We start from the raw sequence: 23,166 nt of genomic DNA, 5'->3' as shown, positions 1-23,166 counted from the left end.
TGCGTGAGCCCGGAAATGAGGGCCAAAAGTCTCTGGTACTCATAACTTGGTCCGATTCACAAAATTTGCGCACGCAAAAAGCTTGTAAACAAACACAATAAATTCAAGGCTTGGCGCTGCACACAAAACAGGTGTTAATCCTGCTCCACCAAAGCTTTTCGTTTCCTTCTCGTTTTCGTTGTCTTCTGCTTTATCCTCTCTCTTTTCTGCTTTCTCTCTAGTCGTAGCTCCCCCTATGGAGTTATCCAAAATTTCGCAACAACTTAAAGCTGATGGCGGAATGCTGGAAGGATTCTCTAGGACCAGGACCAACAAAAAAGGAGGGATAATCATAAAAAATTTGTTGCACATGGAAAACAATTGCACTCATTTGTAACACATGAGAGGAAGAGAGTAGAGAAAGTGAGCGAACCAGCAATTTGCATTTGTTTTTGGTTTCAAGTTGCCACTCGCCGTTTTTCAGTTGTCCTGGGCAACTAGGTTCTCAGAATAAAACAATTAGGAAGCTTAAGACTTTGGGTTATCCTGTATAGGATTGATAAATGGTGACTAAAAATAGTAATTATTGAAAAAATCAAAAGAGTCATTACCAAATTTGCTGAGTTATGTATAATTCAGTAAAAGTGGTAAAATGTCAAAAAATGATCAGACCCCTAACGAAATTTGTAAATATAAGTGTTTATCAAGTCGAAAATTGTGCTTATTATGAAACTATAAGTATTCCTTAAGTTAAAAATATTAAAATCCATACCACTTTTATTTGTTTCGAGGGTTCCTGAGATTGTCACAAATTTAGCAAGAACATTTTTATCTACTTCACATTTTTAACCTTATATTTTTATTTACAGGCTCTTATAATTTATAGGGAGTAAATTAATTTTAGATGACTACTGATCCTGAACAACTGATCTTAAAACAACCTTTATAGGGTCGGAAAGTCTTCCCTCTATCTGTTACATTCTTTTCAAGTCGAAAATTGTGCATATTATGAAACTGTAACTGTTTCATAAGTTAAAAATATTTAAATCCATACCAATTTTTTTTTTGTTCGAGGGTTCCTGAGATTGTTACAAATTTAGCAAGAACTCCTTACACTCTTAGCATATTACATTTTAATCGACTTCAAATTTTTAACATTATATTTTTACTTACAGGCTGTGAAGTTATTGATCATGATCTTACAATTTATAGGGAGTAAGTCCTGAATAACTGATCCTAAAACAACTTTATAGGCAGCTTTTCTATCTGTTACATTCTTTCCAAGGAATACAGCCTACCCTTTAAGTCTACGAGTAATAGTGAGAATAAAATCCGGAGAGAAGTAAAAGAACTTGAGAGGAATGGCTTCTGTTGCCGTACTCCAAACAACTGGCATTACTATCCACACACACACATGCACACGCACAAGGACTTGCAGTTGGTCTACCTCTATGTCCTGGTTGCCATTTGGCTCTAATGCCGTTATTTAGTTTTAGCATACGAGCAGCTTTTAAAGGTTATCTCATTTCGGCCATTCTTTTGTGTTTTTGTTTTGGGTAGCCGGTGAAAGAAAAAACAATAAAATCACAAAAAAACAACATCAAATCCCCTCAAAAAATGAAAATAAAATAGCAACCGTAAAAGAAAAGAAAAAGAGAAAGCTTAAAATGCAAAGCGCATTCAATGCAGAAAAAAAAAACAGATGTATGTGTAAGCACACGTGTGTAAATGCATCGTTATACACCTGTGCGCGTTAGGGTTTTTGCATGTGCTGACCGGCTTTTGGTTTTGGTTAGTGTGTGAGTGTGTTTCACAATTTCTCCTTAACCGTTACTTTGACAACCGGAAAATGCTCGAGACGTTGCCAGCCCTAAAATTGGCCAGAAGAAAGCTTTTTAGGTTCTGTAGAGCTGTTTCCTCTAGGAAGTTCTCACTTCGATACCGGCGCTTATTTTAATAAATCATTTATATTAATTGTTATAAAAAAACAAACCATCAGATAAACTTTTAAAATCACTACGTTCTTTCAATCTTTTATTAAGTAGCCTAAAATTATGCTATGAAAAAAAATTTGGTTGCATACTTATAAGCACCTTTATAAGCAATTCCTTCGGTAGTCTTGTATTAAATAACAATCCCTTAATGATATTAGTGCCACTAATAATTTTAAAATACCATCTCTCTATTAGTTCTTAACTACTTTAACTGCTTTATTCCCATGATGATGAAGCGACTATAATTTAGTGCTATGCCACCTTCTTGTCATGCAATAAGCGGACAAAATATCAATATCTATGATCAACTAAAACCTTAATTGGACATAAATATTGACAGCAAATGGAACCTTATCTTAGATACCTTTTCGTAATGGCCGTCTAAGCTTATTTCATTTTATCTTACCAAGTCCGCTCGGAAATAACTTTATTAGTTGTATTGAAAATCAAAGCGTAAACTTTGTTCAAATTTGTTGTTTGTTTTTAATGACAACAGATTGACAACGCAAAACATAAACAACTGCTTGAGCTATAACAACACAGTTAATAACACAAATATACAGGGAAAGCAACCCTGATTCCAGGCCCCCTCCGCTAAAGCGTTGCCAATGTCAACCGTCAAGAACACCCCAACAAGCCTTACCCCCTGGAAACTCCATCCCATTGTCTTCGGCGTTTTCAATGCCGGCGCACATAAAAATTCCGGCTACGTTTACGTTGCGAGCTACGCTTATAAACAAAGTTTGTTAATAATTCTCAGCGAACGGACGCGGAAAACAGTCTCGCATCTCGCGTGTGAAAATAAAGTCAACTTTTAAATCGTTTAGAATGCGGAAATCACTTTCAAAAGCCTACTAGTACGAGTAATACAACGTCTTAGAATCAATTTCCTGAACAATTATTGAATGCTTGTCTATGGACAAATGGTTCGGGGAGAAACGTCTCTGGCTGTTTGGTAACCATCTTCCACTTCTGCCCAGAAGGTAAGTCACATTCGGCACATTGCATTGCATTGAATGCTAAAGAGAGGTTCTATCAAAACAGTCCTTCGTTGTTTTGGTCTAAACTTGAACTTGAAGATTGGCGCACAGATAAAACATTGGCCCTGATGTTGTTTTGACTTGACCTTAAGTCTTGCCGATAACCTTATGGTGAATTCCGTCTGAAAATCGTTTGTATACGTTCTGGATATTTCGTTCACAAGCCAACATTTAGATATCTCCTTTGAACGACCAAAAGTGACAGTTAAAAGCTACTCAACTTACACAAAAACTTACCAACAAGCCACAGGACCGAACGAAGACAAAAACTCCAATCAAATTGAAATTCAATCAAAACGAATATGTTTGCTCAGAAAAAAAGAACCGAAATGAACAAAAGGGAAGCAGAAGTGAAATCAAGTACAGAGACATCAAATTGCATTGAAATGCGTTCGATGTTTGGACCTAGCCCCCATAACCCCATAACCCCAACTCCTCGCTTGCAACATCCACGCTTACCATCCAATTTCTGACAGGCCACACAAGCAACTCGAAAGGAATATTGCATACTTATGGCAACGGATGATATAGCGGTTTTTAATGCTTTTCCTCCTTTTTCGGCACATGTCAACGCCATTTGCGCTTCTGCTTCAAGGGAAGCGAAAGGAGAACAGCGAATAATAGATAAAAATAAGGGAATCATTGTTCTAATGGAATACATTTGAGGAAATAATCTTATTCGGTGCGATGAAAAGGGGTTGAAAGAATATACATGTTTAACAGACTGGAAGAAAACAATGACTTAAGTCGAATAAATTTGTATCATATACGAAAGAATTATTTAAATGTGTGTTGCCAATATAACTAGTTCGACTTATAGAGACTACGAGTTAGGGAAGTTCGAGTTACGGAAGCCGTCCGTAGTGTATACTTAAAAGTTGTTAAATAAACTCAATTTAACTTTTCTTTCTTTAACAATTCGTTATAATATTGAGAGCATTGATACCAAAATGTACTTACACGGTTTTTAAGAACGAATGTTCTCAATACAAGAACAATGTTTTGGATATTTCTCTCTAAGTAGATGGCGCTTGCATCAGTAGTGGCGCCATCTGCACCTTGGACATATATTTATTTCGAAAATAGTTCAGAATAAAGGGTATCAGATGGTCGATGATCTATGACGTTCCTTCTTGCCTTGCAGTAATTTCAACCGAAATTACATTCATTAAGAGGAATTGTCTAGTGTAGGTAGCCCAAAATTCGTGAAAATAACAATCCCCGATCTAGGCAATGTTGGATTTAAGTTCGCCAGCTGGGTATTCGCTTTTGCTGGCAATTGGCAGTCGCTCTCATTCCCACAGTGAATTTCCAGCTCGCAGGAGTCCTTCTCACCTAACATATTTGAAACCCCTCGAGTCGTTTCCTTTTGCCCGGCTTGAAGCACTGATTTCGTGTGCCTCAGTGTGGCATGTGGCAAATTCTGGGTTGGCAAGCCCCTACACAGAGAGAAATATCCAAGAATATTGTTCTTGAACTGAGAACATTCGTTCTTAAAGGCCGTGTAAGTACATTTTGGTATCAATGTTCTCAATATTAGAACGAAATGGTGAGAAGAGAAAAGTTAAATTTAGTTTATTTAACAACTTTTTGATAAGTTTACTCTACTGACTGGACTAATAGTTTATTTGTTGAGATATACTATGCAAATACCGCCAATTCAACTTGATTCGAGCGAAATAAAAACATTTTCAATCTAAAAATTTCGTTCTATTTTTAAGAACATTTTCAACACAATTGAGAACGTTAGAATTTTTTCTGTGTAGATTCTCGTCTGCCTGCCGTCGCAACTCTCACTTCTCGCATAATGCGCCTGGCTCATTTGCATGTTCCTTTGGCTTTCCCCAGCCACATGCTTTTGGATCCACAAAAAAAAATCTTAAACAAAGTGAAAAAGCACTGCCGACACGAGACACGTCAAAAAAACAGAGCCATTTCTTTTTTGCACCTGTCTGAGAACGAGAATGTCACTCCATGCATAAAGTATTCATGATGTCCGTTGCATTCGAAATCATGTATCGATAAAATAAATAGACGGGAGACCGTCGAAGCGAACCTTAGTCATCCTGGGACCCTGCAGCCGTGCGAACCTTCTGCAACGTGCAATGTTTCAAAGCTACTCGTATTACCTGCCGCAATCCTTTCAGAACTCGTTCCTCTACCGCCTCATTCAGAAGATCCAGGTGTGCAATGAGCCGGATTTAGTTGAGGCCAGGGTGTACAGGTGGGTCGATTAGCTCGGTTCGTGGGCCTAATTAGCTTTGCCAACTTTTTGCGGAATGAAAGTGAAATAGTGTGCAAAAAGCAAAAACCAGTGGAGAGGAGCAACTTTTTCCCAATGACATTTGAGTCGGCTGGTGTTGCAACGGCCTTGGCCTTTAATTTCACACGCATATGGCTTTCCGCCCTTCGACCCCTTTTATTCGCCCGTAAGTATGCAATGCCTTTTGCACAGACATCGCACAAAGTTTCGGTCGCTCGGTGCGTGTGTGAGCATTTGGTATTAATGGCCTGTTATTTATTGCATTTTACGCTTGTTTTCCCAAAAGGCCACGTCAACACAACCCATCCCACCGACCACGGTATATTTTTATGGCCAAAAGGTTCACGGACTTCGCAAGGCAACGTTGGGGTTTTGCAAAACAACTTTTCCTTGCTGGCCAAATTATTTCTATTTTTGCAAATACACATACTTTGGAAAAACCGTCCACTACCCAGAAAATTTTCATATTCACAAAGAACGCTATAAATCGCTGTATAATTGTGGTAGTTCCGCATAAAAATATCTTAAAGTTTTTTTTTTAGTTTCTTGATTTTTTCATTAATAGTGATATTTCCATAGGCGTTTGCCAACTTAAATTTTGAACAATAATAAAATATTATCTAAATGGATTTAAAAAGCAATCAACTTTAATTAAAAACCAAGTTATCAAATTATAAACATCAAAAACAAACTTTAACATAATTGAATACTCAAAATGAAATGAATAGTAAAAAGTAATAAATGTCTACATTAAATCATATAAAGGCCAAAGCTCCCCAATAAATTTAAATGCTCAATTATTAATTTTTTCTTACAAATATGTGTTTCTCATTTTCCGGTAATATCCATCATTCCATAAAACTATCACATAAAATATACAATCCTTCCCACACCATTACCGGGGGTCAAAATCAGAAAGGCAAATTCACAATAGTCCCGATTAAAGAATAAACTTCAGCTGGATAGCGTTGACCCCAACATCAAATGCAAACATCATGCCAACGACATGAAGAATACATTACTACGGTGTGCAAACAACTACATAGAACAATTAATAAAAAAAAATACAATCAAAAGCCACAAGAACCCAGAACAAAGGAAAAATCAAAGTGGGGAAAGTTAAAGTGCTTTCGCGGAAAACAAAAGCTGTCAAATGTATAAATAGGCAACCAGCCAGGTGGTAAAAGCGGAATGGGGTCGTCACGAGTTTTCTGTAATTATGCAAATTGAATTGAAGAAATCAGTGGGGGGCTCCCATCGTTCGAAAAGGTGAAACATCAGGGAAATCGACTCACAACAAGGCATAAAAATCGAGGGATCCTGACTAAACATATCCTTTCATTTATACCTAATGTGTTACGTATGCTCGGTAATCGTATCTAATTTATTTCTGACGCTTACCTTCGTGTTATCCCCTGCATTTTAATGCATATTTAATGAAACACGCAAGAGCCAAGCAAACAAAAACACAGCTATCAAAGTCGCCAACGGCCAACACGGCGTATGTGCAATGTCCGTCGATGCAATCGAGCGCCCACAAACTCCGGTTCTCTCCAAACACGGCTCTAACCAAAGGCACCTCAGTCGTTTGCCGGCTCTTAACGTCTTCACATCGTGTCGTTCTGTCAATAGCCTTCGCGACTTTTTTGTTAGCCCCAACTGGAGTAAACACGGAAGCCTGTAACGAAAACTAAATATAGAAAAAAAAGTGTTCTGCAGAAAACTCGATGACACAATGAAAATGTTTGAGATTTCAAAATTGTTTTCATTGCGAAGGTAGGATATTTAAAAAAATAAAGTGAAACTGTAAAACTAAAACAATTAAAAATAGTTTTCAAATATTATTAGTGACCCAACGCCATTTAAGGCAATTACAACGTGGTGTATCTCAAAATAAATAAATGCAAATGCATTTTAAAAGTTTGAACAACAAGATTAATAATAAGAGACCCTTGGCAAATGTTAACGTAACACAACCAGGGAAAGCTACCCCTTATCATGTTATAATTGCACCGTGATCCAAACAATAATAAGTAATAAGGAGCCCAAATGAAATCCACCCCAAAGGCAATAACGACCACCAAATTGCACTGCTGCACCAGTTAAGCCATAAAGAATCCTCCAACAATCTATGTCAAAGAACCCAGTTCCCAAGAACTCCGCCAGGTAACCTCAAAATGTGTGGGGAAAGCGGCAAAGAAAGCCAAAGAAGCACACCTTGAATGTCTTCCGGTCGGTGCTGGGAAAAAAAAACCAACAAAAGGGGAGAAACTTCTTGAAAAACTTTGGGGCAACTGCGCATGGATTTGGTTTTGTTGTGGTTTTTTGCTTTGTTAACTTTGGTCGCATTGCTATGACATTGGCCAGTGGGGTGGAATCGACCCGGGTCCTCGGAACTGAGTCCTGAGAACATTGGGGAGCATTCCCCTATTCAGTGGTTGGTTGTCAGTCAAAACATACGTCCGTTCTAGCGGTCTAACCATTCAAATAATTATTGATCGACGGGGGCGTAGATGAAAATTTGGCGCATGGTGTGTATCGTAGAGTTAACCAAATCTTTTCCAAAAAATAAATCCAATTCATCTGCAATTCAATACATAACTTTAGTGGCAAATACGTCAGATTTTAGCCAGATGGGTGCCTAGGTAAGTCATCTGCTTGCTACCTTTTTCGGTGTCCTGTGTTGCCTTAATTTCTTTGTGCCACCTGCCACCTCCACACAAATATTTAATTGCATGTTATGTTTATGACCTGCACACATGTTAGAAAAGATGCAGAAAGGCCTCGAACAGGGTTCAGTTACCCCGGCTTTGTTGTTGGCATTGAACTGTCAACCTATAGAGCCTCGACCAGTAATGCCAATTTCAAAGAAACAGCACTTTTCCAAGCCCAAGGGGAAAAAATCGATTAGGCTTTCGTGCTCCTGTTAGGAAGTTAATTAGCTTTGGTTTCGTATCTGTTAGGAAATGAACATTCACTTACTTACCATCATTTGTTTACTATTCACAAACATATGGGTTATATTTTATAAAGACTTGGTGGAAAAAAAATTGTTTGACTTTATTTGAGGTTTGTTGAAATAACAAAAAATTATCAACATATGTTTTGGCGAAAAAGTTTAAAATATTGAACATTTTAATTAAGGTCTCATAAGTTTTTTTTGTCAATCATTTGAAATCGATCTACCCGAAGCTTGATAGCATATTATGCACTTGGGGCCAAAAAATCGATTTAGCTTTCGTGCTTATGAGCTAGAGGTAATTATTAGCGTTCTATATCTAATGGGAATAGATATCGATTTATTTTACTCCACAGACAAATTAATCAAACTGAAAACAAGAAAGGAAGAAAGCTTCGACAAGCAGAAGTTTTTATACCCTTGCAGGTCATTAGATCGACTCGTCTAGTAACGCTGATCAGGAATATATATACTTTATGGGGTCGGAATATCTAAATTTTAAATTTGTAATTGGTAGTACTCTAATAGCCATATTGAACATCTTTGATATGTTTGCACTGATATGTTTGCCACTCTTAACTTATTTTTAACCATTTTATCTAGATGTGTTTTAAAAGCCATCTAAGATTTGGTGGTATCCTAAGCACTTACATTTTTTTACCAAATATTTTTCCCAAATTTGAGCCTTGTTTTTACATTCCAAATAAATGTACTCATTCTAAACGTTTTCTTATTTGTTTTTTGTTTCATTCCATCGAAATCAACTAACCAAATCATACCGAATTCGTGTAACCAAACCTTCATAATGTTCTGGACATCCAATGAATAAAACTTATTCAAACTGAAAACTTGTAAATATACATACACATAAAAATCATAAAGCAGGTATTGAAATACCAGAACGAAAATCACTCCATACTCGTATACACTCGAATGCAAGTCAGTCCCAGAGATCCCACATGTGTTCGTGTCTGAGCTATCAAACAGAAAAATTTCTAAACATTTTATGTGCTCAATGCAAAGCAATGCGACGTGCAAACATCAAACGTGGTCAATGTTTGAGCTTAAGGTAAACTCCACTCGTAACTCAAACTAAATGTTAGCCGCAATGAAAACGGTAATTCCGGACTAACTCTTCTTTGTAAACCTCCTTGCAGACCACAAGGTAGCAGCAAAATGGATCGCTATGAGAAGCTCAGTCGGCTGGGCGAGGGATCCTACGGAGTGGTCTACAAATGCCGGGATCGGGAAACGGGCGCTCTGGTTGCGGTGAAGAGGTTTGTGGAGTCCGAGGACGATCCAGCCATACGGAAAATTGCACTGAGAGAAATTAGGCTGCTGAAGGTAAGTGTGAACTGTTTGAAAAGCCCTCGCAAATCGTGGGTATTAGAAAGAGTGAGAGAGATTTTGAACCTATGACAATAATATTAACAAAACATTTTTAAGAATTCAAAAACTAACTCTTTAAATTGATCATTTTAAGAACATATTTCCAACAACATAGTTGCTTTAGTTAAGATCTTGATACATATATACAAGGCTTTTTTACATCACTTTCTGGAAAAATTAACATTAAAAACATTTCACTGGTTTCAAACGTAAAACCGTTTCGCAAAAACTTATTTACTTACTTACTTTCATTTTTTACAATTTCAAAGTATTTTGAAATATTAAAAAAAAGTGTTAGGTTACTTGGTTGTTTTTTTAAAAAAAGTTATACCAAATTTTTTATTAACCTTGATATACAGAAAAAAATTGGAATTAAATATTTAATAAAACCTTTACCAGTTACTAGCAGAAATAATCTTAACACGAAAATATTCATAAATCTCAAATATAGTTATATTTATAAACAGCTTGTTAAACTTGTTAAAGACAAATTAATTGCATTTATATTTTTTAATAGTTTCCAATTGTTTTATTTTTTTTATATTGAAAAAGATTGACACCAATATCAAGTTTTATTTTATATTAAAACATGTAAGTATTATTTTCTTTTTTTGGTTCAAAACTTAAGCTTTAAATAATAATTCTAGAGTTAATCTTTTAAAAAGGCATCGTTAAAATGTCAGGTAACTATCTATCGCGGTAAAAACGGATACTGATTGAAGTTTCCACCTTGCAGAACCTCAAGCATCCGAACCTGGTCTCCCTGCTGGAAGTGTTCCGACGGAAGCGTCGCCTCCACCTGGTCTTCGAGTTCTGCGAGCTGACCGTGCTCCACGAGCTGGAGCGCCATCCGCAGGGCTGCCCGGAGCACCTGACCAAACAGATCTGCTACCAAACGCTGCTGGGCGTGGCCTACTGCCACAAGCAGGGCTGCCTGCACCGGGACATCAAGCCGGAGAACATTCTGCTGACGGCCCAGGGGCAGGTGAAGCTGTGCGATTTCGGCTTCGCCAGGATGCTCAGTCCCGGGGAGAACTACACGGACTACGTGGCCACCAGGTGGTATAGGGCGCCGGAGCTTCTGGTGGGCGATACCCAGTACGGCACGCCCGTGGATGTTTGGGCCATTGGTTGCCTCTTCGCGGAGTTGGTTCGAGGTGAAGCCCTTTGGCCGGGACGAAGTGACGTGGACCAGCTTTACTTGATCCGCAAAACACTTGGCGATCTGCTGCCACGTCACATCCAGATCTTCGGACAAAACGAATACTTCAAGGGCATCACGCTGCCTGTGCCGCCCACGCTGGAGCCGCTGGAGGACAAGATGCCGGCCAAGTCACAGCAGAACCCGTTGACCATCGACTTTCTCAAAAAGTGCCTGGACAAGGACCCGGCCAAGCGCTGGTCCTGCGAGAAGCTCACAAAGCACTCCTACTTCGACGACTACATCGCCAAGCAGCGGGAGCTGGAGCACGTCAGCAGCCTGGAGGCGGCCAATCTCCGCCAGCAGCAGCTCGCCTCCCAGCAGTTCATGCTGGCCACGGCGGCCCAGCAGCTCCAGACGGGTCCCGCCCAGGCGGCGGCCATCGCGGCGGCCCGGGATAAATCAAAGGTGCGAAATAAGACTTATATGATGTACAGTAGAGAACGCGAATTCTTCAGACCAAGAGGATTACATAATCTTTGGTTATACATTTCAAATACAGATTAAAAATCCATCAAAAATCGCAATCTTATTAGTTTGACCTGGTCAACCAAATATGTTTCCATCAGCATCAATGTTTCTATTATAATATACAGTTGATATACATGTTTGGTTGAGCAGGTGGATCTAATAACCAAATATCATGTTGTCGTCCTCTTCTGATGAATTTACTTATTAGTATTTAGTATTACTTACTAGTATTTTAATAAAATTTTGTAAGTATCGAATGTTCAATTTAAGAAGTTATGGTATGGAATATTCATATCATACGCTGTAATAACCAGGTGAAACTCTAGAAGACGTCAAATGAACATAGAGATCCTTGGTCGACCAAGGAGATCGTATAGTATATAGTATATTTTTATGAGGTATTTTCAATGTATAAGCAAATATTACATATCTTATTCTCCTGCTCTGAAGAATTCGCGGTCTATAATATTTTAGTTGATACAGAATTTATTTCAAGTAAATATATTTAGTATTATTTACTAGGATTATTTGATATTTTTGCTAGTACCGAATGTTCAATTTAAGTAGTTATAGTTTGGAATATTCATATCATACCATGTTATAACCAGGTGAAACTCTAGAAGACGTCAAATGAACATAGAGATCTTTGGCCGACCAAGGAGATTGAGATTTATGAAGTATTTTTTCATGAGGTATTTGAAATGTATAAGCAAATATTACTTGTTATGTCGCGGTCTATAATAGTTTAGTTAATAGCAAATTTGGTTCAAGCGAATATATTTTAATAATCCTCCTGTGCTTTACATAACTTTGTTAATATCAAGTTTTAAATGCCAGAAATTTTATTTAAACCTAACAATAAATAATCTGTAAATCATCAAAATCTCTCCTTTATTTCCAGACTTCAAACACATCATTACCGCTGCTGCCCAGCACGCAGCATCATCACCACCCGCATCAGGACTATGTGAAGCTGCAGCCCCTGAACAAGAACGGAAACCTCCTTCATCGCACCGAGCATCATCTGCCCACAATTTGAACAGCAACTGTAATTAAGAAATGTCCTTGCATTGCAAACCAGTTTTGAGCAAAACTTTGCCCAAAACCTATATTATTTACTGCTGGGAATAAATGTGTAAAAGTAATCCATCAATAAATCACTGGGTGTAAAGTCAGTAAATACTTTGGTATTCATGCTACCGAACCAAACTGAATTAGTAACTAAGTCCAAAGTGCAATTTTCAACTGTCATCAAATAAAATATGCTACATAATGTTTTATTCCATAAATTTTCAATTTAGTTATTCCATGAGATTCGCAAATCACTTGGAGTTAATCTTTAATTCACTTTCCAGTTGCGTCCTGGGTCAAATCCTTTTCAGCTTTGCACATACACGCACATTGAATTAAAAATCCTTGCAGCATGTCTACTACTCAAACTGCTACATTCCTCCTCGAACTCTCAACGATTTCCACCTACTTGTTGAGCCTGCCAGGATAACACTTTACATTTACACATCCAGGAGCGGATTTGGACTTGCGCCTACGCAGTCAAGATATTCAATTATTTTTATAGCCATAATGATATTTAACTTTTTTATTTGTATAAAAAGTCGTAGTAAAAATTCCTATTTTAGGAACTGTTTTTATACGAATTAAGAAAGATTTATAGAATATTTATAATTAGCTTTTTTTTATTTGGTTACATGAATGTAAACCATAACCCGACAGATTTAGGAAAATTTATATAAGTTTTTATATTTTTGGACTGTTAGTTTGAAAGAAGGATTATATTTTCAAAAATCTATGACACAAGAACGTTATGTTTTCAAGTAAGTAGAGGTGGAATAAAACCGAACTCCTCAGACTTTATGAACTTATATATTTATAAGATTTCTACAAGTAAGCCAGTGTTTTGTTAAGTGTATCAATTTATCTTAAAAGTGTTCCCAAAAATCCGTACCTGAAGTATTTTGCTGTCGACTAAGTACAGTCTCTTGGCATTTTTACCACGTTTTTTTTGGCGACTTAATCCACTACTAAGCACACGGCAGATAATCAGCGACACGTATCGTCTTACGTGTATTCTAGTCGTTTACTAGAGACTTCGTTGATGTCCTTTGGGGTCCTTGGAGAAGGTAGCAAAAGGATTAGTGAAGCTTACATAAAAGTAGGGTTTATAAGGAGTAGCCAAGCAAGTAAATATAAATAGATGAAAAAGTGGAAAGTGTCAAAATCGTTTTTAAGAGGGCGCCAAAAATCACAAATAACCAGGGCTTTGAAATTACTTTAATCCTTTGGACTTCCCTGTTCAAAATTTAGAATTGCACACATATGGGCCTTATAAGTGCTGTTAAAAACATCAAAATTTAAGTATTATCATGCTACTAGCAAAACCTAATCAAAGTTTAAGTTGTTTTCTAATAATTCCAAATAGTTCGTTAATTGAGCGTACTTAGAATTTTTGCATGCATGCTTTGTTTTCAAACAAACTAACAGGATCAGTGCTGATTGACTTGGCCATGCTATTTTTCCCAAAACTTTTAATTAAATTATTAAAAAGTTGAGCCAACTGCAGAAGCAGCAGCAGCTGCAATCCCAGTAGCATTAGGGGCAGCAGCAAATGGTCGGTAGTCAACAAAACTGTCAGCACATAAAGCAGAAATCTCCTGAGAACAAGTCATTTCCATGTGGCCGGGATGTCTGTTGGCAGATATTCGGTGAAAACGTAGACAAAGCCAAATAAAAAGTGGCAGAGTATTGTGAAAATTCCAGTCCCGAACTCCCTCCATTGACGGCGTCACCAATTGTTAAGCATTTGATTTTTGTCGTTCAACCAAAACACAAAGGGCCGCCAAGTACTATACCCATCCTTTTCTGCAACTCAGTTGCCGTCTCTTTCGCTTTTCCGGTCGCTGTGCACTTTGTTGGGAATGCGGAATGTAGAATGGGAAAAGCATTTGTAAGTCGAACCGGCCATTGAAGCATCCCGCTTCCTGGTCGAGGATATGCAAAGTGTCTCGCAGACAGTTGCATAATCTGTAGTGCCGTTTATGCAAAGTGTCCACCAAAAGCTCAGGCACCAAACCAAGGGAGATTGAAACTCAGGTCCTGGTGGGGAGCTAAGGATATTGTTGAGCAGGGATCTCTGGATTGCTTGGCTCGGTTGAGTGCAGAAAAGAGGAATCGAAGACTTATTGAATAAGTAGATAAGGCCTTTTATGTTCATACTGTTTGCCGCCATTGGATTACAGAATTTGGAAATGATGATAAATCGTATTCCTCAAAGCATTTTAAATATTTAATTCCTATCCGTACCATTATGAAAATGTTTAGATCGACGTCTAGACAAATAAATCTAAAACCCCAAATATTCTTTTATGTACGAAGGCCACATTTATAGGACGAAATCGATCTTAAGTCAATACCTTTGTTCTTGAAAATATATATATTCTTTTTTTGCGGTGCTTAGTAATTGTCTTTAAAATTCGATTACCATATTTGAAATGAGAAATTATTTTATTGGGAGTGTCACACAAAACTCGTTGGGCGAAATTCGGGGGAAACTTCAATTAACGCTTACGTCCACAGAGAAAATTATGACGTTCTCAAATTGAGTATTTGTATTCTCAATATGAAGATGTACTCAACTAAAGTACAAAATTTGTGGAAAAAAACTCATGTTGAGAAAAGCTGCACTCATTTTAAGAAAAAGAACTTGAATTGATCACAAAATTCGCAAAACTATAGTTTTACCCGAAGAGATTTCTGTGACACCCCGCATATATGAAGCCAATATTTGTAGGACGAGGTTGGTCATAAAAGAAAACATTTTCCTTAATATCAGATATCCTTTTCCTCACAGTTTGGTATGTATCTTTAAAAAGTGATCATGAGATCAATATGTAATCATTAGATAACATAAGAGACATAATTTTTCCGGACATAATGTTCATACCCTCCATCATTTCCAAAAGTATAACAAATCGTACGAATTGTGTTCAATCTACTTTTTACTAAAATGTGTCTGATATTAAAAAAAAAACCTTAAAAATGTAATATTAAATTTACAATAATCAGTACCATCGATGCATCTGATTTTCGGCGTATCGCCGATTCAGGTCGCTTTTGCGTTGCACCCCGCCGCCCACTCCATTGAGGAGCTCCTTGGGCTGCCAGTTGCGGTGGACGAACTGATCATGCAGGTGATCCTCGGATGTGTTCAGGGCCTGCTGCTGCCACCACTTCAACTGGGGCTGGGGATACTCCGGCTGCCTGGGCAGGACGGACACCACCGGCGGATGACGGTGTGGCCACAATCCCATCCTGCTCAGCCGCTTCTGCTCATCGATGTTGGTGTCGTGCATGTCGTGCATCCGAAGCACCTGGGGCGGCTTCTCGGCCTCCTTAAGATGACTGGTCCTCATGGCCAGCGGATGGAAGGGATCATCCCCATAGATCTCGCGATACCGGGCACTTTTCACCAAGCTGATGATCTGGAACATGGCCACGCAGGTACAGGAATTGTAGCCCACAAAAACTGGGGAAAGAAAAAAAAAAAGAATTATATTATATCATATTATATTTGATCCTCATCTCAGGGAGTTCAAAGTATCACTTACGTATATAAAAACAGCCCACAAGCGTGAGAATTATAAGATAGCCCAAGTTAATCTGTTTCTTCAGCATGATCATTAGAACAATGTGAAGGCACGTAAAATTTATAAAGTAAAAAAACTCGAAAACTGCCAAGGGAATCACAAACCATTTTCGTAACTAATAGAATTAAAAGTACATTAGTTATATAATAAACACTTTGTATAGGATCTCTTAGACATACCCTCAAAGCACCATAAATACTTAAGATGGCAGCACCTATATGCGCATAGGCAATTACCTGAAAAACCGCGCATAAGCTTTCTGGAGCTTATACATTTTTAATAAAACATGTAATTTTTAAATATTGCGAATAAGTCAGGAAAGGACACTCACAGTTTTGACTCCAGCCAATGGATTTTCTAACCCAGCTCTTGTCCCGGTATTCCGCATCGTGTTCGAACAAATCGATTAATGGATCAAAAAATTTTACACCAATCACGAAAAGAGTTATGCTCTGAGCAAAGGCTCGAACCTGGAAGGATAAAGTCTTAATATTATTTGAAAATAAGAACATTTATAGTCCCTTACAATAGCCAAAACAGACACGATAATGACTCCGAGTCGCACCGAGCAATAACACATATAAGATTCCATAAATAACATATTGAATTTGGTATTACCGGTAATGGCGGTTCATAAATCAGAACTGAACTGAACTTAGGGAATGCGGTGAGTCAGCTACCAACAAAAATCGGAGTAATTACCGCCAAGCAAATGACAAAACCATGTTCAAGATGCCAATCTGAATACCCCACGGTAATGGAGTCCATAGTCAAAGGCGTCGAATTCAGGTTTGAATGACCAACATCTATCATTCGTTGGCCAGATCCCAAAGAGCAAGCTACAAAATGTCCACGTTAACTGGAAATGTTGGCCCAGTTCGTCCTGTGACAACATGGTTCTCATGGAGAGCTACTTCTTTTGTGCCTCCGTGCGTCTCGGTGTTTTGTGCATTTGTGTATTTGCCGCCGTAAGTTTAAATCAAAATGTTTAAGCCACTTGTTTTTAAACTAAATACTTATTTTCACGCGTGATTAGCTAAAAAGTACTGTCTTTATGTGGATGATATTCTCCGATGGAACCACATTCCTTTTCTTTGTGCTTAACATATTGGAAACTCACTATAAGACTAGCAATATTATAAGAGAATCGGCTGACTGGGTGGAAAAATGTGAGTTGAATGCACAAGGAAGCTATTTTCCGAAATAAACCTAAAAACAAATGATTAAAGTCATTTAGCTAACAAAAAGTTTTCAACGAAAACCAAAGACTTAAAACTATCAAAGAAGTTAGAAGCATTTAATATTTAATCTAAATTAATAAGGAATATATTACCCAACCATTTTTTTCATTTATTTAATCATTCAAAAGTTATGAGTACATTTATAGACTTAAGATTTATCTTAACCAGTTCATGGAGAAAAAAACCCTGTAACTATTTAAAATATTAGCATGTTCTTATATAAACTTTAATAACTATATTACAGATCCCAAAGAGCTAATGACGTTTTTCCAACTTTACAGCTTTTGTCATATTATAACTTGTATTTTGGCAGCCTTTGGAGCATATAAAGTAAGCTAGCCTAAGTTTTCAACGATAAGCAAGGTATCTCAACCTTTTTATTTGTTTTAATTCAGCTGAAGAAGTACCACGTTATACCTTTGGCCATCTTCGAGAGTATTTTCACAGTTCAAGTAGTTGTCATATCAATTATATCTCTTCGGATTGCCAGACAAATCGTTCCCTTGGCCACCTTAATCCTGCTAACCCTTGGTCTGACCTTCTATGCGAGTAAGAAACCAGATTTTTAAAATAATTTTTTCTAAACATGGTTTTTTTAGTGCTTGTGGCGTACGATGCGTTGACGTTAATTGCATTTGTGCAAATTATGTTTCTGGTGAGGAGTGAACGATACCAACGACTTTATGGCACCGACCCCCTAAATCCAGTAACTGACGGAATACATCACAAACAAATGTCACCAAGTTATCCGATATCACAACAACCCATAATTATTTATGTTATGCCCAAAGTAGGACAAAAATTGTGGGACGTGCCGCAAAAGAAATGGTGGCAGGACCAAAAAACCGATAATCGCGTTCCACAAAAACCCACTCACGATGTCTCTTCGGATTTTTTCCAGCGACAGGAGCTTTTATCAAACGTCTTGCTACGAAATGCCATTAATGAAAACTATTGGACAAAGAAAAAAGAGTTGGGTTCTAAAAAAGCTTAGGGCATCTCTTAATTTGTACTAGTTGCTGGTGATTTTAATAACCATACAATATCATTTATAAAATAAAATTAGGTAAAATGTAGGATCTAAGAACTAATGGACACCCAACATCATCAATATTTTATAACTATATAATAATCTAACCAAATATCAACCGTTTAGAGGTCGAATATACTTAATTTAAAAGCTAAGTGGCTCCCTATGTCACGTCCTGCAGGCCTTGTTCTGTCCAAACAACACTCGATATTCGGGTTCTATTGTGGTCTTTATAAATTTCGTCATTTCCTTTGCATACTGAAGACGAGACGAATCCTTTTTGCTGAATTCCTTTATGCCGGGACTGTGCACCAAAAATGCCGGGTCTAAGACGTGGTATTCGTAACCCAACAGGCACATGGCAAAATTCTGAAATAGAGTATACGATGATATATGTAAGTATTGTGAGCTAGAAAATAAAACAAGTTATAGAAATTAAATTCTTAAATATCTAAAAAAAACTAGCTAACTAGATTACATTTTTAAAAAGAATAATTTGTGGAAAGCTCCTATTTTAAGACCTTAAAAGAACTCAATCTTCTGGACATTTACCCACCTGTATGCGCTTGTTGGACTGTCCCTCCCACGTAACCCTCTCATCGAACAGTGGTTCAGTGTTATCGCTTACGTAGAACGGCTCCCAGGCCTTGAATTTGTTTTTCCGCAGAGTCTTGCTGAACAAATGCAGCTCATGATCTTTTTCACTAGAACTTTGATTGAACCAAGCCTCCTGGCCTGGAATCATGTGGCATGTGGGGCAGACCTTCAAGTGGAATATTTGCGCCTGTTGCTTTCGATAGAGGGCCAAAAGCTCGGACTTGTTGGCGGGAATTTGGACACCAGTCTCAATCTCGAAGACTGGCAAAGGATACACCCTTCTCGGCTGTTTGGGGTCCAGGGCTAGAACACTGTGATTCTTGGCCACCATGTCCAGGAACTGATCTACGAAACCCAAACTGGGATAAAGCTCAATGTCGCAGGCGAAGATGAAGTGGGTGTTGGCCGCCAGTCTGGCTATATTTCTGCCCACATTGATGGGGTAGGTGAGGTTGGCCACCGCCTTGTAGCTTTCGTTGCGGGGAATCTGGGTGTAGGGTGGCGGAACCAGGGTTCCATTGGCCACGGTGCATATGGGGGGCTGGCATAACGCCTCGGCCTCGTCATAGGGAACAAAATCTGGCATGTGCCGGTTGGAGAAGTACACATGGAAGGTGACCCAATCCTTGATGATCTCGCTTCCCGGCAAACAGTTTCGCACATACCGAATCGCATCCAGTGTGGCCTTCAAATCATATCCGGGTGTATGAATGGCGAAGCTCACAGGAGCATGCCAACTGCAAATTTAATGGGTAAAATAAAAAAAAAGTGCTAGGTAATGATTATGCTTGTCCTCTTTTTTCTGTATTAAAATAAATACTTTAGATAAGTCAAGTCATTTCCCAGTTCCTTAAATATTTTTGATATCTAAACAAGTTTCCGTTGACCAAAACAAAATTAAAAATTAACGTTACTTTGAGGGATAATTTTAAATTCGTCTTTATAAGATTTATATTTAAGGCTTTTCCTAAACAATGGATTTGCTAAAATATACTGACTCGGGGAATTCCTATGACGGTTTTCTATAAATATAACATCTTGTTGAAATGTGTAACCGGATGTCTAATCAGTTGGCGTTTTAAGTTGGCCGTTTTATTCTAATCTTCACTTATGTACAGCTGTGGTCAAAATAATACAAAATTGTTGACTTAAAAAAGTCAACAAAGCAAGTGCAAAAAGTTTAAAAACAATTTTTAAAATACCTATTCTATTTATGGTTCAAGTAATACATATATATTTATTTTAAAGAATCTTTTATAGTAAACTTCTTCTTAATCTTAGCTACAGAGAGGTAAATAACCATATATATATTTGTTGAAAAATTAAAAACGCACCTATATGTATATGGCCTAATGATTTGTTTTTTTAGTTCCGGGGTTAATATTTTACCTTGAGCTGTATATAAATCTGGTATGCGATAACGAACTTTTATTGGAGAGCACTCACCGTGTGGCCACTGTTTCAAGATTATCGAAGAACGTATAGTCCCCGTTTGTGGTGTACGTCACGGACTCCGCGCAGCCAACTAGCCGACTCTTTCGCCCAACCACTAGATTCTGGAGCAACCAGTACTCCCCGTGCTGGAGTTTCTGGAAACGGAGCTGTCGGTTCCGGCACTTAAGCAAATCTCGCAGTTCCCTGGTGCGGGAAGAATCCTTTCGTAGGGTGATCTTATTTGTCTCTTCATACTCCAGAAATCTTTTTTGACACGAGTCGTTAGCCAAAGATTCGACCGATTTGTGCCCACCGATTTTGGATATCTTCTGAGCGTGCTTTAAGTTCCTCCAAGTTAGCAGGAGTGCTACACTGAGAAGAATGAGGATTGGCCACCGTCGGATAAATTTTCGGTTGCCAAAGATGAAGGCCGCCATTCTGAATTTATAACCTTTGTTTTGGGAATTCCTTTGTTCACCAGACACCATAAACAGCCCACCTTGTTATCAAACGGTTATTAAACTGCAAGCAAAACAAAAAGCCAACGAAAAAAATAACTATACATCCGTCAACAAAGCTCTGAACGTACTGAAATGGATTCACTAACAAAACCAAAAGCTAGTAAGGGGGCCTAATTTACCTTATCCATTGTATCATCCCTAATTATTATTGTACTCATCTGATAAGATCCCACAAAAAGTGCCTCCCTCGATGGTTTATAATGTTCTGATAATGGGGCTGGTCCGCATTGGAGACCTCCTTTCACTTGGTATATTCGTTGATAACCGAACATACCTACATATTTTTAGATGCATAGAGTAAAAACAAGGAAAAACGCTATAGTCGAGTACCTCGACTATCAGATACCCGTTACTCAGCTAAAGGGACCAAAGGGAAATGGAGATATGCAAGCAGAAAAGCGAGATTTAAATGAGCCACCTACCGGCAGAAGACAGATTTAAGCATTGTGGGCGTTAGGGTAGGCGTGGCAAATTTCTTTTTTTGGATCAATCGATAGGTATTGACGAGACCAATACATTTCAGTTAAAATTTTTTATCTAGCATAAAAATTGTGGGCGCCACAGGCTTAGGCGGTTTGTGGGCGTTAGAGTAGGCGTGGCATATTCGCATAACAAACTTGCGCTGCGTACAAGGCTACGGAATCTAAATATGAAATCCCAATACTCTATCTTTGATAGTTTCCGAGATATCCGCGTTCATATTTACGATTTTTTGAAGTTTGTGGGCGGTTTGTGGGCGTTAAAGTGGGCGTGGCAAACTTTTTTTTGGGTCAATCGATAGGTATTGATGAGAACAATACATATCAGTTTAAATTTTTACTCTAGCATCAAAACTGTAGAAGCCACAGTTTTGGGCGGTTTGTGGGCGTTAGAGTGGGCGTGGCACTCTACTGAAACAAACTTGCGCTGCGTAAGAAGCTCAGGAATCTTTTCGCCAAATCTCAATAGCCTAGCTCTCATAGTTTCCAAGATCTCAGCGTTCATCCGGACAGACAGACAGACGGACAGACGGACAGACGGACAGACGGACATGGCTAGAACGACTCGGCTAGTGATCCTGATCAAGAATATATATACTTTATGGGGTCGGAAACGCTTCCTTCTGCCTGTTACATACTTTCCGACGAATCTAGTATACCCTTTTACTCTACGAGTAACGGGTATAATAAATTATACATTTATAGATCCACACAGTTCTTGATATTGGTCAAAACTAATATGAAATTAATCTCAACAATCCACCTGTTACTTGATATTATTTGGGTTGTTCAAGATAAGAAAGTATTTATTTTACAGTTGTGTTCGTGCAGTAAATACATGAACTGAGATTTCTTAGGAGACTGAAAATCGGTCGTTCGAAAACTTTGTTCACATTTACTATAAATGCTATCTGAACTTTTCACTTCAAAATCAATTGTTTATTAATTATTAAGGTATTATTTACATAGGAATACTCAAAACACCATTATCGATTGTAAATTTGATATTAGCAATTCGAATACAATGCCCACTGTGACCCACCAGTCGATGGCGAGTATTTGAAAGAGACTAAAGTACCAATCCAAAATATCGGACCTACAGAAGCAAATCTACTACGTGCTATAGCACTTAACCGCTTATCAGGCAATGTCTTTGTATATTACAATCCTGTTGGAATCGCCGTTATCATAACAACTCATTTGCTCCAATCAACTGATAACACTAATCAACCGTTAGTGGTCTAACTGTTTTGCCAACAATCGACTTGGCTATTACCTGGATATCTGAATGAATCGATGGCGCTTACTTTAATCAATAATGTCGGAATAATTAGATTGCCTTAAAGTATGTACTTGTTGCTTAAAAACTATCTGTGCTATGGCTTCTCCTAAACTTTGGCGTTTTGATTTTTTGATTTTAGGAGCTCAAGTTTTCACTAAGCATGCAGCTAACAGCGTGCACACAAAAACGCGAATTCTTCAGGATTTAGTAAGCATGGATATACTTGAAGAACCGCTTCACTTTAAAATTTAAAGTTTAAGTGTATGTAAGGTATAGTGACAAACGATTCGTATTTTGAATGTCAGTTTTTCAAAAGTAACCATGGACTTACTTGAAGAACCGCCTGACGAAAAATACATGTAGGGTATTTTGAAAATCGATTCGATTTTTGAATGTCACTTTTCCAAAATGTAGGGTATTTTGAAAATCGATTCGATTTTTGAATGTCACTTTTCCAAAAGTCAACATTTTTCAAAAGCTTTAAAGCAGAAAGTTGAGGGACATGTATTGAGCATATTCTTGTAATTTCGATGGAAAAATTCTAGCGGAGTTAAATGTTACTATTAAATGTTATGGCGTAAACACAATATTTTTCACCTTTAAAAGTTGAACTGATGACGAACTG

General features: G+C 38.0%; 4 protein-coding genes across 8 annotated transcripts; 2 read left to right on the top strand and 2 right to left on the bottom strand.

Annotated features, from left to right (window-relative positions):
- Positions 1 to 2,526: 2,526 nt before the first annotated feature.
- LOC119546990 (cyclin-dependent kinase-like 1) lies at positions 2,527 to 12,544 on the top strand. Of its 5 annotated transcripts, none has more exons than XM_037853648.1 (4): positions 2,527 to 2,956; positions 9,393 to 9,579; positions 10,361 to 11,233; positions 12,198 to 12,544. In XM_037853648.1, the coding sequence occupies exons 1-4, from the start codon at positions 2,889 to 2,891 to the stop codon at positions 12,333 to 12,335; spliced, it is 1,266 nt and encodes a 421-aa protein (XP_037709576.1). In that variant the 5' UTR covers positions 2,527 to 2,888; the 3' UTR covers positions 12,336 to 12,544. The 5 variants fall into 5 exon arrangements, with proteins under 5 accessions (XP_037709576.1, XP_037709574.1, XP_037709578.1 ...); XM_037853646.1 differs by lacking the exon at positions 2,527 to 2,956 and adding an exon at positions 5,110 to 5,237; XM_037853650.1 differs by lacking the exon at positions 2,527 to 2,956 and adding an exon at positions 5,305 to 5,442.
- A 2,828-nt stretch (positions 12,545 to 15,372) lies between these two features.
- Positions 15,373 to 16,558, bottom strand: LOC119548569. The gene is made up of 5 exons (XM_037855887.1): positions 16,484 to 16,558; positions 16,289 to 16,427; positions 16,137 to 16,222; positions 15,919 to 16,072; positions 15,373 to 15,836 (listed from the first exon to the last, which is right to left on the bottom strand). The coding sequence occupies exons 1-5, from the start codon at positions 16,556 to 16,558 to the stop codon at positions 15,373 to 15,375; spliced, it is 918 nt and encodes a 305-aa protein (XP_037711815.1).
- A 292-nt stretch (positions 16,559 to 16,850) lies between these two features.
- LOC119546356 lies at positions 16,851 to 18,192 on the top strand. The gene is made up of 5 exons (XM_037852584.1): positions 16,851 to 16,925; positions 16,994 to 17,126; positions 17,443 to 17,528; positions 17,594 to 17,747; positions 17,798 to 18,192. The coding sequence occupies exons 1-5, from the start codon at positions 16,851 to 16,853 to the stop codon at positions 18,190 to 18,192; spliced, it is 843 nt and encodes a 280-aa protein (XP_037708512.1).
- LOC119547016 (beta-1,4-glucuronyltransferase 1) lies at positions 17,427 to 22,289 on the bottom strand. Its single transcript, XM_037853686.1, has 4 exons — positions 22,225 to 22,289; positions 20,272 to 20,781; positions 18,785 to 19,562; positions 17,427 to 18,597 (listed from the first exon to the last, which is right to left on the bottom strand). Exons 2-4 carry the CDS (start codon positions 20,745 to 20,747, stop codon positions 18,397 to 18,399), a joined length of 1,455 nt encoding a protein of 484 aa, XP_037709614.1. The 5' UTR covers positions 20,748 to 20,781; positions 22,225 to 22,289; the 3' UTR covers positions 17,427 to 18,396.
- Positions 22,290 to 23,166: the final 877 nt, after the last annotated feature.

This window comes from Drosophila subpulchrella, chromosome 2L (assembly GCF_014743375.2).
Source record: "Drosophila subpulchrella strain 33 F10 #4 breed RU33 chromosome 2L, RU_Dsub_v1.1 Primary Assembly, whole genome shotgun sequence".
NCBI classification, from domain to species: domain Eukaryota; kingdom Metazoa; phylum Arthropoda; class Insecta; order Diptera; family Drosophilidae; genus Drosophila; species Drosophila subpulchrella.
Note: the sequence above shows the minus strand (reverse complement) of the source record. Positions and strands in the feature narration are given on the sequence as shown.